Below are 14,526 nucleotides of genomic sequence, written 5' to 3'. Positions count from 1 at the left end.
TGTGCGCCCCTCCGCCGCCGAAGAAGACACTCACGCGGACAACACCGCCCTGACCAGGCACTCCCCCAGATCCCGCTTCCTCGGGTCGAGTTCAGGGTTTATTCCGAGGGAATGGGGGAGGGGGCGTGGGGCGGGAGGGCCGCGCGCTCCGCCCCGCCACGCCTGCCCGGATGCCCTTGGTCGGGGTCCGCGGAGCGCGCGGTCCCGCCCCGCCCCGCCCGCCAGGCCGGCCCGGCTCGGGGCTCCGGGGGCGCGCGGGGACCCTGCGCCCCGCGGTGGGTGGGTGGGGCGGTCCCGGCGGGGCGGGCGGGCGCCGAGGCCCCGCGTGCATGCTGATGGGCTGGGCGGCCGCGTCACTCCGCACCGGCGCGGTGGCTGCGGGGCGGGCAGGAGCCGCACGCCAGCCCGGCCCGCGCCTCCCTCGCCTCTGCCGGCCCCCAGGCCCGCCCCTGCCGCCCCCCGAGGCCGGGCCGCGCCCCTCTGAGGGGGATGCCGACCGCCCCTTGCGCCCGCGGCCCCGGGCAGCCCCTGAGCGCGGGGACCCCGGGCGGCGGCGGGGCGCGCTGAGCGGGCGCGGGTGGTGCTGAAGGGACAGCTCCCGGGCGCGGGCGGCCAGGCGCGCAGACCCCGGTTCCCCGCAGACCCCGGCCGCAGACCCCGGCCGCAGACCCCCACCGGCACCGCCATGGCCCCGCGGTGAGCCGGGCTGGCTCATGGTCCCCGAAGCGGCGAGCCGGACGGAGGCTCCTGCGGCCCCTGGGCGCACGGGGATGCCCCGCGGGTGAGGCGGCCCCCAGCCCCAGCCGCGTTCATGGCGGTGGCCAGGAAGATCAAAACTTTGCTGACGGTCAACATCCTGGTGTTCGTGGGCGTCATCCTCTTCTCCGTGTACTGCCGCCTGCAGGACCGCTCTGAGGGGCTGGTGCAGGTCGCACGCGGCGCCGACCGCCGGGGGCGCAGCCGGCAGCCCAAGGTGGGCGCGCTGGCCGACCGCGAGGCCATCCTGCAGCGCCTGGACCACCTGGAGGAGGTGGTCTACAACCAGCTGAATGGTGAGCGAGCCAGCGTCCCTCTCGGGACAAAGGTGCTGGGCAGAGGGGCAGTGGGAGGAGGGCTGTCTTTGGGCTCCGGACACTGCACGGTGTCCCAGCAGCTGGAGCCTACAGTGACCCCCGGGGCCTGATGGACACCGGGCCTGGGATGGAACTCCTGTTACTTGGAGAGGGAATTGGTAGGAGGCAGACAGGAAAGAGGGCGCCTATCAGCAGAGGGCGTGGGCCTGGATAACCAGTCGGGGTCATTCACTCACCCAATGGACACTGGAGGACCCCCCCCACCCCACACAAAACGATTCCAACTTACTCCCCAAGAGGACTCGAGAGAAGTTCTAACGAGGTCCTAGGACCTGCTTTCGGAGCAAGTGGTGGGTGCCCATGTCCGAGTGAGGGGCGCTGTGCTTTCCTGGGAGCTGGGGGCGCCCGGGCTCGCCTGGGCTCCCTCCCCTCCCTCCTTGCCGGGAGAGCGGAGGGACGGTGGTGCTGCCCTTCAGAGGGTGCTGACACAGTGTTCTTTAATGCTGCTGGGGAAGGTGCCCCCTGTGACCACGGGGTCTATTCAGCTCCCGTCCTGGGGGTGCTCAGGGCTCACTCTGAAAGTGCTGATGTGGGACAGGCGTGAGGCTGGGAGCTATGACTTGTGGATGAACGGAGTCGGGTCTAGCAGGGGCTCAGCAGGTGTCAGTTACCCAGATGGACCCTGGGCTGTGGCGCCTGGGAGCCCCGAGTCTTTGGACACTTCTGCAGAGAGCCCGGGTCCCGGTGGTGGGTTCCTTGTGTCAGGTGTGGGCCATCCCCTAGGGTCAGTGAAGTGTCACAGAGAGACAGGGCCGATGGCTGCAGGCGGGTGAAGGAGTCCTTTCCCACTTTGGGGTGCCGCAGAAGGGAATGAGTGACTGCGGCTCCTCGGCTCACTCTGTGCCGAGGACAAGGAGGAAGGGGGAAAGTTTGTGTGTTTACCTTATTACAGGCTCTTCCCTTCTGCTCTGTGCTATTCTGGTTTCTGCACTGGCAGAAGCAAGCCTCAGGCGGCGTCAGTAACCAGCTCCGGGAGGAGGTGTCGGGGAGCCGGCTGCACAGCCAGGCTCGGTCCGCACGCTGCCTGATGCGAGGTCTGCTTGGGGCTTCCTTCAGGAGGCCCACCTGCCTCTGCGCAGCAGCTCTAAACGGAGGGCTGGTGACACGGGCTGTGGGAACAGTCCGCAGCCTCACCCGCCGGCAGAGAGAGCAGAGCGTCCTCTGACTTCCCAGGCGCTCTCTCACCAGCCCCAGGACGCCTGGTTTTCCTCCCGAGGTGCTCTTGGTGGGCTCTGTGACTTTTCTGATCTTTCCTGTTCAGGTGAAGCCACGAGGGGAGGAAAGTTTAGTTCCATGGCCGCGTGGCCATTCCGCGGGGCGATTCGTCTCCCAGCGGGCAGTGTGCCCGGTAACAGCAGAGCTTCACTGAAGTGTCTTTGTCGGGGTGTTATGGTCTGTTTTATGGGGGAACTGGAGGATTATATAAAAACACTGACAGCACATTGGGTTGTGTAACGTGGTGACGGCCAGCTCAGCACCAAGAGCCGTGTTCCCCGCCCCATCGTCAAGGCGGGGAGGAGCGGGGGTTCTTGATGGCAGAAAAAGCTGGGACCTTCCAGAGACCTTCCCAACACTGGCGGGAGATGATGAAGTGTTTTGGGAAAGTGAGGTGTCACCTCCACAGCCCCCCAGCCTCTCCCCTCTTCTGGCTTCTTCCTCCTTCCCTCTTCCTCTTTCTTCTTTTCTCTTAAATCTTTTCTTGTTCCTTCATTCACCAAATCTCTTCCTTCTCCTCCATTTCCCTCTCTCCTTCCTTTACCCACCCCTTCCTCCAGCTGCCCCCTGGCCTCTCCCTCTCTCCGTCTCTGTCTCTCCCTCTTTGTCTCTGTCCGTCTGTCTCTCCCTCTCTTTGTCTCTCTCTGTCTCTGTCTGTCTCTCCATCTCCCTCCCCCCTCACTCTCTTCTGATGAGGCTCTGTTATACCCTCACTCAGGGCATGGACCTAGCATGATTCTCACCCAGGAGTCATTCACTATTTGTTCCCAGCAATGACAAAGGAGCCCCAATCTAACCCACATCCCTGGTTGGTCACTAAGGAGGGGACAGTACAGGAGCGGGGTTGACATTTGTTCACAAGAAGCCATTTGAAAACAGTGCTTTGCCCTCCAGACTGGCACAGATTGCCTGTGTTAAAGGAAGCTGAAGAATAGCAGAGAGAAGGCTTCCTGGAGGAGGCGAGCCACTGCTCTCATTACTGTCTATTCTGCTTGAAATCCCAGAAATGTGAAACGGATTCCTGGGAGTTGCCACCCTACACTAATCCAGCTGAGTTTAGAGGAGAGGGAGAAACCCCAAACAAAGTGGATCTGTCACTTGTATGTCCTCTACCTTGACCGCTTCCCGGAACTCTCTCCTGGCGGGAAGGAGCTGGCGGGAGGGGAAGGACGTCCCGGAGGAGTGGGGCCCAGAAGCAGGACATTCTCCCCATTTCTCCCCACGCCCTTTCTTCAGCTGGTCCAGTGACCTTTATTTGGGATGTCTTATTGACCTCAGCAAAGACCTATTAAATTCACAGGACTCGGGAGAAAATATTCTTTAAGGAAATGCAGCATAGTCACATTCTACGTGTGCATGAGAGTTTGCTTCTAAACTCAGTGCTCAAAGCAAGAAAAAAGTTATAGACAGAAATCATCCTTCTGAATACCTCAGTTCAGGGTCTGTATGTACAGCGGGCGCAGGGGCTCTCATGAACGCTGAATGCGAACCTCTAAGCTCCATGAGAAGGAAAAGGGACAGAAAGGTCCCCATTCACTTGTTTGCTCCTCAAAGCCTTCTGTCTGTAAGAAAGTGGACAGATCCCTGGGGGTGGGCAGGGCAAATCCCTCCTGTGCTCTGGCAGCTTCCAGGGTTTGCTCCTCCCAGATTCGCAGTTAAGCTCTGCAAGGTTGAAGCCTGTGGCTGTTTCCCAGTCGTGGGTGTTAACCAGGGGCAGGTGATCGCCTACTAACAGGGCCTCGTGCTCGGTGAGGGCGGCTCAAATTCACTCAGAGGAGAATCTGGCACCTACCAGCCGCCCCTCACTTCATGCCTCTAGCAGGTTCTTTTGACCCTTAGGAGCCGCGGCTCTGAGATGGAGCTGGGGGTGGGGATGGTGAGGTTTTGGTTTGGGTTGGTTGGTTGCTTTAGAGAGAGGTAATTTCTAAAATTCAGAGCACATGCGCATCAATTCCCTCTAACTTGACCCACCCCAGCCCGAGTCCGCCAGGTGCCCGTTACAATCGGAGGTCAAAGCCGTGGGCCCAGTGTGCACACGGAAAAGCTGGGAGCCCCTGAGACAGCGCGACTGCCTGAGGAGGTTTAGAAAGTGAGTGGAGGCAGCTGCTGAAAGCAGTACTTGCTTCAGAATGCTCTGCCTTCCTGTGGGCATTAAAAGTTTAAGTTCCAGTATCAGAGAGTCCCATTGTGGTCTATCAGGCGAGGGCCAGAGAGTCCAGGGTGGGCAGCCCCGCCAGCTCTGCCAACGCCGCCGGTCACTCCCCGCGTGCCCCTCCTCCGGGAGAGAGATGCTCACCGACTCCGCTCTCCCTCAAACTTTAGAAATCCCGTACAACTGGCACCGTTTTTGCCATATTTGTGTGTGATCCTTGTCCTGTTTTTCATCTGAAGGTGGGACGTTTGTCTGTCCTGTTGTCGGCTCTACCGCGCAGGGCCTGGGGTGGTCCTTGCGTAGAGTTAGCGCTCTGCAAATATTAGTTGAATGAGCGAGTCAGTGGATCTTTCTCTAAACAATTGATTGTTTTTGCTTAAAATAAATTTATTTTAAAAGGCAATTGCAAATCACACCATACCCATAAGTAGGAGGTGACCATGCAGATGAACACGATGAAAACAGAATCATGCTGTGTAATTCCAGCAGGACCTTGCTGTCCCCACAGGCTCTGAGCCAGAGGCCTGTCCCCCTTCGTTAAAAGGGCACGTGTGGGGGATATACTAGCAGGAAGCAAGACTTTCTCCTTGAAGAAATCAGCGGATTGAGACAGACTTTAAAAGGGCGTATGTCCCGTGGTCTGAGTCAATGTCATTTAACACTGTGTCCATTTTCTGCCAGAAATCCTGTCTGGCAGGCTAGTCCTCCCAGGATTCTGGCCCCAGGCCTTGGGCAGCCCAGGTCTGTAGCAGAGCAGTGGCCTGAGGGGACAGTACCGTGGGGGACTGAGGACGGGGTGCAAGGGGCGGGGAAGTAGATTGTCAGGTTGACAAGGGGTGCGTGTCCCCGGGGCTGCGTCCATGGGAGCGCGGTCCTGGATTTCTGATCAGGAAGCCAAAATCCTACCAGTAGCCCAAGCACAATGAGTTTTAATAATAAAAACCATATTGAGCTGGACAGAGAGGCCACAGGGAGGAGAGAAAGGGGATGGGGGGGATGCCGGGTTATGCACGACACTGGCCCCGCACCCTCTGGCGACAGAAGACAAGAATCTAGATGTGCAGAGTCCCCCCGCAGCGTTTGCTTTATCAATAGGCAGACGTCACGGCTGAGAGGCTGAGTCTGAGGGAGCCCGTCCAGGATTCCCCATCCGCCATGAGCGGTGGGCGGTCTGCTGGCTCGGGTTTTCCAATGTGACGTGAGAAATGAGCCTCGTGAGGACAGCGGTGCTCCCGTGCCCCGGACACAAGGTGGACGCCCGTGCACACTGTGTAAAGGATAAAAGGGCGAGGAAAACAGATGTGAGCGCAGAAGAGTGTCCTGGGGGAGGCGTGGCCGAGTCTGAGGGCATCGAGGGAGACCCTGGCTGTCCCCACAGGAACACTCCCCACTCCAGGGGCCGCCCGTCCCAGCCCACCCAGCCCTGGAGCCCCCGTGTGTGTGGAAGGTGCCGGTTTCTCCAGAGGGGTTTCTGAACTTCTGTGCGTGAGCAGCTCCGTTGTGGACGTGCTTTAGGACAGTCCCCTCGTCAGGGCGTGTGTGTGCCAGCAGAAGGCTTTCCCTGCTCCTCTGTGAGGTTTCACTCCAGAAGTGGCTCCCGCTGGTCCCAGGGGCCATTCCAGCTCGAGCTCATCAATCTTCACCCCCCGAACATGCTGTGAGTCAAGGCGTCCCCATCCCAACAGCCAGAGTCGTCGTGCCTGGAAAAATGGCCGTGGTTGTTGGAGATTTAATCACAGACCCTGGCAGGTCTTGCTTCAAGATGGCAGCGGCACTTAACTGGTTGGCCGTTTCCCCCGGGGTCATTAATTGGCTGGGCTTTCGCCCCGCGACCGATTCACAGCTCTCCCACTGTGGTTGATTTACTAGGAAAAGTGGAGAAACAGTCAGGGCTCCCGCCCCCGCCTGACGCCTCGCAGGGCAGCAGGCTGTGTGGCGGGAACTGCCTTCCCCACGTCCTCCCCGGCCGGCGTACGTGCGCTCGGAGCGGCCTGCAGTTACGTCTCACTCTGAGAAGATTAAGAGCGTTTGGTTCTGGATTTTTCCCTCATCTTTGCCTGTGCTCCTCTGCCTGCCGGGCTGGCTCTGACCCCGTTGGACCACCGAGGAGCCGGAACAGCCAAGGCCTCTTCCCAACACGGAGGTGAGCGTGTGCAGACCTGGACCTTTGCGCTTGGGGGAGACGAGACGCCACAACGCTTCACCCTGCGATCCACACCCCTCCCGGTATTTCTCGGGGTGTGGGGGGGAGTGGACCTCACCGGGCCAGCTCCACTGGAGACTCATGTCTGCAGACTGGCTGCGCTTCTAGGAATAATTCATGCGGCTGTGATCCCGACTTGGGAGTGAGCGGGGCTAAGTGATTGCATTTACAATTCAGCTCAGTGGTCTGCATATCTCAGAGGCTCGGCACCGTTTTCTGAAAGGACAGTTTATCCTTCATTGGCTGGAAACTCAACAAAAATAAGTCTCTATACCTTTCCGTGTCCAATGCCCCACTGGAGACAGCCTGGGATGGCTCCAAGTCTCAGGATCAGCTGGGTCCCTTCTCCGTTCTGCTCTCACAAAGCAGACACCCTGGAAGGGAAAGTAGCCGGGCGCTGAGGGAGGGCGAGGTGAGGTGGCAACTGCGTCTTGGACTTCCCCTTCTGGAAGACCCCCTAGGACGGGAGAGGTTGGGGTGACCTTCCCAGCCACCCAGCATGGTGACTGCTGGTATCAGCATGCATCTGACAGCTGCCCCCCCATTGCCATTCACAGAAAGGAGAAACTCATTTTCCAGGTTGTCCGGAAGGTACTCAAGGGCTGCGTTATCTTGCAGCGTGGAAGCCCCACCAGCCTGTCCTCCAGGAGGCGACACAAGGGCAGGGCGGCTCTCACACCAGCGGGCCACTGCGAGTCCACTTCCCCGGGACGTCCCGTGACGTCTAGGAACAGGCGAGGCCACGTTGTAAAGAGGGGGTGACAGGAACGTGGAGGGAGGTGTCTCCCATAGCAAACACCCACCTCGTGCACCTGTGATGCCGGGGCCTCCCTGTGCGGGAACTCTGGTGCTGAAGGGCTCCGTCTCCTCGAATGCAGGTGAAATCCCACTCATCCTCATGTTCAGTGGGCACCGGCCCTGCTCCTGATGTGGAATCAGGACACAGGGCCAGCGGGACACGGGTCCCTGCCTCTCCGGGCTGAGGTGCCCGGACAAGGAACAAGTAACATGAAGAAGGCAATTTCAGGCAAGATAAACCCACGAAAGACAGAGCGATGGAGTGTGGATGGGGCGAGGGGGCAAGACCCCAGGGCTCTACTGGGTTGAATAGCATCCCCCCAAGTTCCCGTCCTCCCGGAACCTCAGGATGTGACCTGACCTAGAAACAGCATCTTTGCAGACGCAGCCGGTCAAGATGAGGTCATTCTGGAGCAGGGTGGGCCACAATCCAATGACCTATAAGGACAACGGTGTCTTTGTAAGAAGGAGAGACACAGACATGGAGGAGAAGCCACGTGCAGACGGGGCGGAGATGGGGGTGCGTATACAAGCCGAGGACCTCCGGGGAGCCACAAGACCAGGAGCTGGACGAGGCCGGAGGGACCCTCCCCAGAGCCTCTGGAGGGAGCTCGGCCCTGTGACACCGCAGTTCCGACTCTGGCCTGCAGCCCACAAGAGGACACGTGGGTCGTGTCTGTTCCCGGGGCCCCGGGACACTGACTCGAGGTGGTCGGGAGGGAGCTCCCCTCTGATGGCTGAGCTGAGACAGGAGTGACGAGAAGGAGCAGCTGTGGGGGACCCGGGAAGGGGGTCTGGGGGGAACACAGGGGTGCAGAGCCCCACGGTGGGCCCCGAGAGGCCCGCTGTGAGTGGAGAGGGCAGTGGAGGAGAAGTGTGTGCTGTGACGTCGGTGGGGCAGACAGGGCCACATGGTCCCCTTGGCCTCGGGGCCCTGGAAGGACTGGGCTGTGCTCCCCGGGCTGGAGCGGCAGCGTGAGTGCTCTGATCCCAGGATGCTTAGATCTCGTCTGTGACGGGGGATCACCTGCCTTCTGTCCAGCCAGTTGGTTAAAGCATGTCCGTGACTTCATGTGGATCTGGCGGACCCGGCGACATCCCCAGGACTGCTACTGAGTGAGGAGACCACGGTCTCCCCAGCGCCCCGAGGGGCTGTACAGTCATGATTCTGCGTGTCCTCTGGCTGTGACCCCACCTGCGACCCGATCCGTGACCCGACCTGTGACCCGACGTGGGGCCTTTGGTCAGGGCTTCTCAACCAACTGCTGTCGACGTCTGTGCCAGATGATTCCTGCCACGAGCATGGTAGGATGTTGATGAGATGTCAAGCAGCATCCCTGGCCTCCACCCGCTAGATCGCCTGGGGAGACCCCTGCCTCCCATGGAGAGCTTGGTGAGCAACGGGCTTGGGCAAGTCACTCACTGTCTCTGTTTCCTCGTCTGTAAGAGGGGTGGTGTGGGCACCAGCCTCAGAGGAGCCTTGAGGGGTGAAGGGAGCCGGCCTGAGAGGAGGGGTCGTCACTGTGCCGGCACGATGGCCCAAAGTGCAGAGCCCACCAGCCACAGGAGGGGCAGTCCCAGGAACCGTCCCTTGTCCGCCCTCCGCCGGCCTGTCTGATTGTACCGGGGAGACAGGCCCAACTCAAGACCGTTGTGCCTCCCGTGTGCCCTAAACCTGCCCGTCTCCCTGTAAAGCAGGAGGGAGCCGTCCCCAGGCTCAGGGTCTTCAGCTGCAACGCGTCTGGAGACTTCAGTGACCACACGCTGTTTTCATTCTCTGTGGACGGATGTTTTGGACAAATGACACAGGTCTCCTGTTTTGTTGCAATATATCACGTATTTAAGAAACAAATTCAGGGGCCGGCCCGGTGGTGGAGCAGTTAAGGGCACGCACTCTGCTTCGGCGGCCCGGGGTTCACAGGTTCAGATCCTGGGCGCGCACCAACACACAGCTTGTCAAGTCATGCTGTGGTGGGGTCCCATATAAAGTAGAGGAAGATGGGCACGGATGTTAGCCCAGGGCCAGTCTTCCTCACAAAAAAAAAAAAAAAGAAAAGAAAAATTCATTTAATTTAAAACGTGAGTCACTTTGAAGGAAACTGCTGAGTAGTGTGAATGGGGTGGTCTGCGGAGACCAGGGACTGTGGGAGGGATGGAGGAAGGGCCGGATTTGGGGTTGACCTCAGGGCTCCAGCTGTAGCATGTGGTCTAGGAGAGTGGCTGCCCCAGGGTCATCAACCCATGAGGCCAGAACTGAGCAGGAGACTCGGGACCCGGATCCTGCGCTCCCTCCAGGGCTTTCCGTGGCCCTCCATCTGATAAAACATAAATAAAAATAAAACAAGGCACTTGCATGTATGCGGTGGGAGGTGCCTGGGTTTGGCTCAGGCCCTGGCACTCTTCAGACGCATGGACTTGGGAGCACGGCTGTAGGAGCCTCTGTTTCCTCAGGCCTAAAACGAGGCTTACTACTTCTGGTTTCAGTTGAGATCTTTGACTTTCAAGTGACAGAAAACTTAATTCCGATGGATTTCACACTTAACACAATGAGACTCATTGGCTCCTGGGACTGTAGGATCCAGTCGTTGTTCTGGCATCAGGTGAGGCTTGATCCAGCAACTTGGCCCTCTCCATCTCCCCACGCTTAGGAATGCCAGCTTTATTTCATCCCTGGAACTTGGGTAGGGGTCAATCCCGTCTAAACCACAGGACACAGAGAATGGGGAAGAGAAAGCTTTCCATGAAAATCAGGGAAGTAGATGCCAAGCCCCAAAGTTGATAAATGTCTCCTCTCTACAATCCTGCTGGTCAGCTGGGAGGGTTGAGGGGGTGACGTGTTATGAGTGTGTGATGCTGGGCACATGTGAGCACGTGTGCACGTCAGGCCTGCAGGTAGAAGCTTGAAGGAAAAACTAGTAAGTAAAGAACAGGCCAAGAAACTTTAACTCTCCCGGCTCAGCGATAGAAAGCGTCCTGCACGGGAGGTCGCGTTGGTGGATCCGCTGGCTTGGTGGCGTCGTCAGAGACTCAGGTTCCATTTCTGCTCCTCTTCCCCCAGCAGAGGCTGCTGCTGTTCCTGGCGACAGGCGCAGACGTGACCGTGCGGGTGGGTGAACGAGGCCCGCTGCCTGCAGACCTGTTAGGAGGCCTGAAACCCCTCTGAGTTGTGCCCTCAGGCTGGAGCTGGGCACAGTGCGGCTGGGGGGGGGGGTCTACTCTCACAGCTGCATAGAAGAGGGTGGACACCCAGCAGAGTCAAGTCCACCAGCTCGTCAGAAGTGGGCAGGCCACCCGCGGTGACTGCTATAGGCTAGTGGTCAAACGGTGCCCAACCCTGAGACCCGCCCCAGGAGGTCTGGGGGCCAGGGTCCCCCGGAGATCCCAAAGCTAGTGGTCCTTGCAAGAGCTCCAGCACAGCGTGCATGCTGTGTGCGAGCTCCTGCACCGACTGGACATCAAATGTGTGTCCCTGCAGGCCTGAGGTCCTGGTCTGGGGGCTGGACTAGAAAGACGGGGACAAGGGGCCAGTGGCTGCTAGTGGCCCTGCCTCTTAGGCCCTGAGAAGGAGGCTAAAGGTGTCATCCTCCGGGCCACTTCCCTGCATACCACGCCCTGCTCTCTTCCCTGGTCAGGTCCACTGGCCGGCATCCTGCACGCTCGCCTGGCCTGGCCCCTCAGGTCCTGCCCAGAGGGGCCCCACTCAGAAGCCTCTGCTGTTGGCATTTTATTTTTACGTAAATAAGCCAAGTACAATCGTTCCTTAAAATGAAGTCCCAGGCCTGGCAATGTGCCAGAGAAATAATGAGATCCACGAGGTGCCAGGCTGGCGATGCGTCCTCACTCCCATCTCCCAGCCCTGACCCGCCCTGTGCTACCCTCCTCCCTCCTTAGTTTCCCTGCTCTGGTTAGACGTGAGTCTTGGCAGCAGGGCGAGGGGCAGCCTGCCCAGAGCTGGACACGGGGCTGGTGTGTATGTGGGGGGGGGTACTGGCAGCTGGGACGAGGGGCAGTCTTAGTCGTGTGTGGACTGACTTGCCTGGACGGGACCTCTGGGAGGTGGGGAGGGGCTCAGGCCACGGCTGGTTGGTGAGCTTCCAGGTATATTAAAGAACAGAAAAAAATCTCAATGCCAGCTTACCAGAATTGCTGTATATTTTAGATGTTTGTATGTAACCCATTCATACCTTCAGCACTGGAGTGCAACGTAACTGTGCTGTTCACAAGAAGACAGTGGAATTCATAGAGATACTGGTTCTCGCAGGCGGTGTGGTCCGAGAATGCAATGCATGTTTAGAGTTTTGTGATAAATGCCTTTTCCGGGCCTGATGGCGTCTCTTGGACGCTGTGGAGGGTGCCGCCCCTTGAGACAATGAAGCCAGGTCCTCCCACCGCCCCCCCGTGAGGCCCTGGGGGAGGGGCCCCAAGTCGGCTCTGGGGTCTCAGTGCAGAGGCTGGCGGCCTGGCATCCGCCCTGAGAGCGGTGCTCCAGAGGGGTGTCGTCCTGGCTTCTGCTGGCCGTGTGGGGGTCTTGTTGTCACGTACAGTGGGCACCCCGGCATTCGGCGGTCAGCAGGCTGGGATGCCCCAGGGGCCACGTGACTTCTGAACGGATATCTGTGTAGGTGAAAAGCCAGAAATGAAAACCCAACTCTGCTTTTCATATCAACACGATTTTTTTTCATGGTGTTAAACTTGAATCTCCAAGAATATATACATCTTCAGAGTGTTTCTGGGAAGAACACAAAGTGTTTTGTTCAAAACCTCCCCAAAAGTCAGTCACAACTGTGTCCCCTGGTTCCCGGGGACAGCGCAGTGACATCAGTCACCCCACGGGGCTCCACCAGTGTCCGAGCCCTAGTCACTTGCTGGGTCCTTCATTTCGTCTGCGGGTGAGGTCCGGGCTGGCTGCGTCCTCCGGGCTGACGTTCCCGTCAGCTTGTTATTCGCTCTCTCAGCAAACATCGCTGGGCGTCCACGTGCCCCCGGCAGAGCTAAAGGCGCGAGGACACAGCAGCGGGGAAGTGGGGACCTCCCCCCAGTTCTTGTGTCCCCTAAGGAGAGGGGAGACAGAAAGAAAAGCAGGTTTCACTTTGGCGGCTGCTGGAAGGAGTTACCATAAACTGAGTGGCTTAAAACAGCACGAATAAATTCTCCCACGGTTCTGGGGGTCAGAGTCTGACAGGGCTAAAATCTCTGGGCTAAAATCCTGGTGTCCTCAGGGCTGGATCCTTTCAGAGGCTCCCGGGGAGAGTCCGTTTCCTGGCCTTTTCCAGGTTTTCAGGCACTGGCGTCCTTGGCGCGTGGGCCTTCCTCCGTCTTCGAGTCCAGCGGCCCTTCCTTCCTCTGTGCCTTTCCTCCGCGGTCACACCTCCCTCTCCTTCTCCTCTTGGCCTTTGTCTTCCACCTTTAAGGACCCTAGTGATGACACGGGGCCCACCTGGATAACCCAGGGTCCTCTCCCATCTCGACATCAGCTGACTAGTGAGCTTACTCCTACCGCCCAGGGAGATGTTATTCTGCCAGCTACAGTAAGCAAACTACAGACTGTTGAGTGGTGATTGATGTGTCCTCAGGAAGGAAGAGACTTGTAAGTGAAGACTGAAGTCGAGGAGGGGGCTTCGACCTGCAGAGGTCTGGGGAGAGTGCTCCAGGCCCGGTGGGTGCCGGGGTCCTGAGCAGAGTGCCCCGGGCGAGGAAGGACGGCCAGGAAGCCATCGGGGAGAGGGTGCCTGGGACGCACATCTGGGCTGCATTAGTTGGCTCGGGCGGCCGTAACGAAGCGCCACACATCCGGCGGCTTAAACAGCAGAAGTTCATTCTCTCATGGTTCTGGAGGCTGGAGTCCGAGACTAAGGTGCCGGAGGGGCTGGTTTCTGGTGAGAACACTCTTCCTGGCCTGTGGACAGCCTTTCTCTGCGCTCATCCCTGGGGCCTCTCCTTCTGTAAGGCCACAGTCCTATCCGATTAGGGCCCCTCTAGCGACCTCAGTTAACCTTTGTGACCTCCCTAGGCCCCTGTCCAGATACAATCACACTGGGATTAGGGCTTCAACACGTGAATTTTAGGACAGAGTCCAGCCCGTAGCAGGAGCATCTGCACACAGATGCTGTTGAAAACCGTGAGGCTTTATGGTCTCCCCTCGACCAGGCAGCATAGACGGAGAGAGGAGCCCAGGACCCCTGACAGCTGGAACTCGAGGAGGTGAGACGGAGCAGCTGTGTGGGAGACAAGTGTCTCGTCCTAGAAGCCAAGGGGCCAGAGCTGCCACGGGCTCTGTTGGGTCAGCACGATGAGGCCTGAGAACTGACTGCCGGCTCAGCAGGGGGAGGTGACCTGGACGGGGTCAGTTTGGGTAGGGGGCGGGTGACAAGAAGTTAGATTCAGCAGCTCGGGGCTCTGCTTTAAGGTGGGCCTGCTGGCCCCGCACTGGTGAACTGGGGCTGGGTCGTCCTCTGTGGTGGGGCCGTCCCGCAGTGTAGGAAGTCGAGCAGCATCCCTGGCCTCCACTCACCAGACGCCTGTTGTGACAGCCACAGGTGTCTCATGACACAAGTGTTGTCCAAGGTCCCCTGGGGCACCCTCCCCCCCCAGCTGAGATCCAGGGATGTAAAGGAGGGTGAAGTGAGGGTCGGTCCCGGGAGGGACGGGGGGCTGGCAGAGGATGCTACTGCTGAGGTGGGGAAAGGGCAGCGTGGACGTGGATGGGCCTGCTCCAGAGGAGGTGGGAGGGAAGAGGGGTGCTGGAGCCCCGTCCTGGGGCGGGGAGGGGATGAGACCCCCCAGGGCGGTGGGGCCTGGCCAGCACCTCGGACAGCTCCTCTTGGGTGGGTAGGCAAGACGTGGCGGGTGGGAGCTCTGTCTTCTCTTCGGATTCTTCCACTTCTCAGGGAGGCAGGAAACAGGGTCGTCGGCTGAGGCAGAGAAGTACAAACTTCCTTCCTTCCTGTTTTAAGTGCGGCTCTAGCATTAGGCAGATTTTTAGGAAGAAGTGTGTGTCTGGTTACGTGTGATCCATATGTTTCCTT

The 14,526-nt window shown here is 59.2% G+C and overlaps 1 protein-coding gene across 1 annotated transcript in view; it reads left to right on the top strand.

Moving 5' to 3' along the window:
* Positions 1 to 811: 811 nt before the first annotated feature.
* Positions 812 to 14,526, top strand: part of GALNT9 (polypeptide N-acetylgalactosaminyltransferase 9) — a 100,975-nt gene continuing 87,260 nt past the window's right edge. Inside the window, exon 1 of the mRNA XM_004430085.3 lies at positions 812 to 1,052. Within this exon, the coding sequence (XP_004430142.1) occupies positions 812 to 1,052 (241 nt within the window). The remainder of the gene's footprint in view (positions 1,053 to 14,526) is intronic.

Source organism: Ceratotherium simum, chromosome 35 (genome assembly GCF_057802395.1).
Source record: "Ceratotherium simum simum isolate JZ-2026a chromosome 35, ASM5780239v1, whole genome shotgun sequence".
Classification (NCBI taxonomy): Eukaryota; Metazoa; Chordata; class Mammalia; order Perissodactyla; family Rhinocerotidae; genus Ceratotherium; species Ceratotherium simum.
This window is presented reverse-complemented; position numbering and strand designations above follow the sequence as displayed.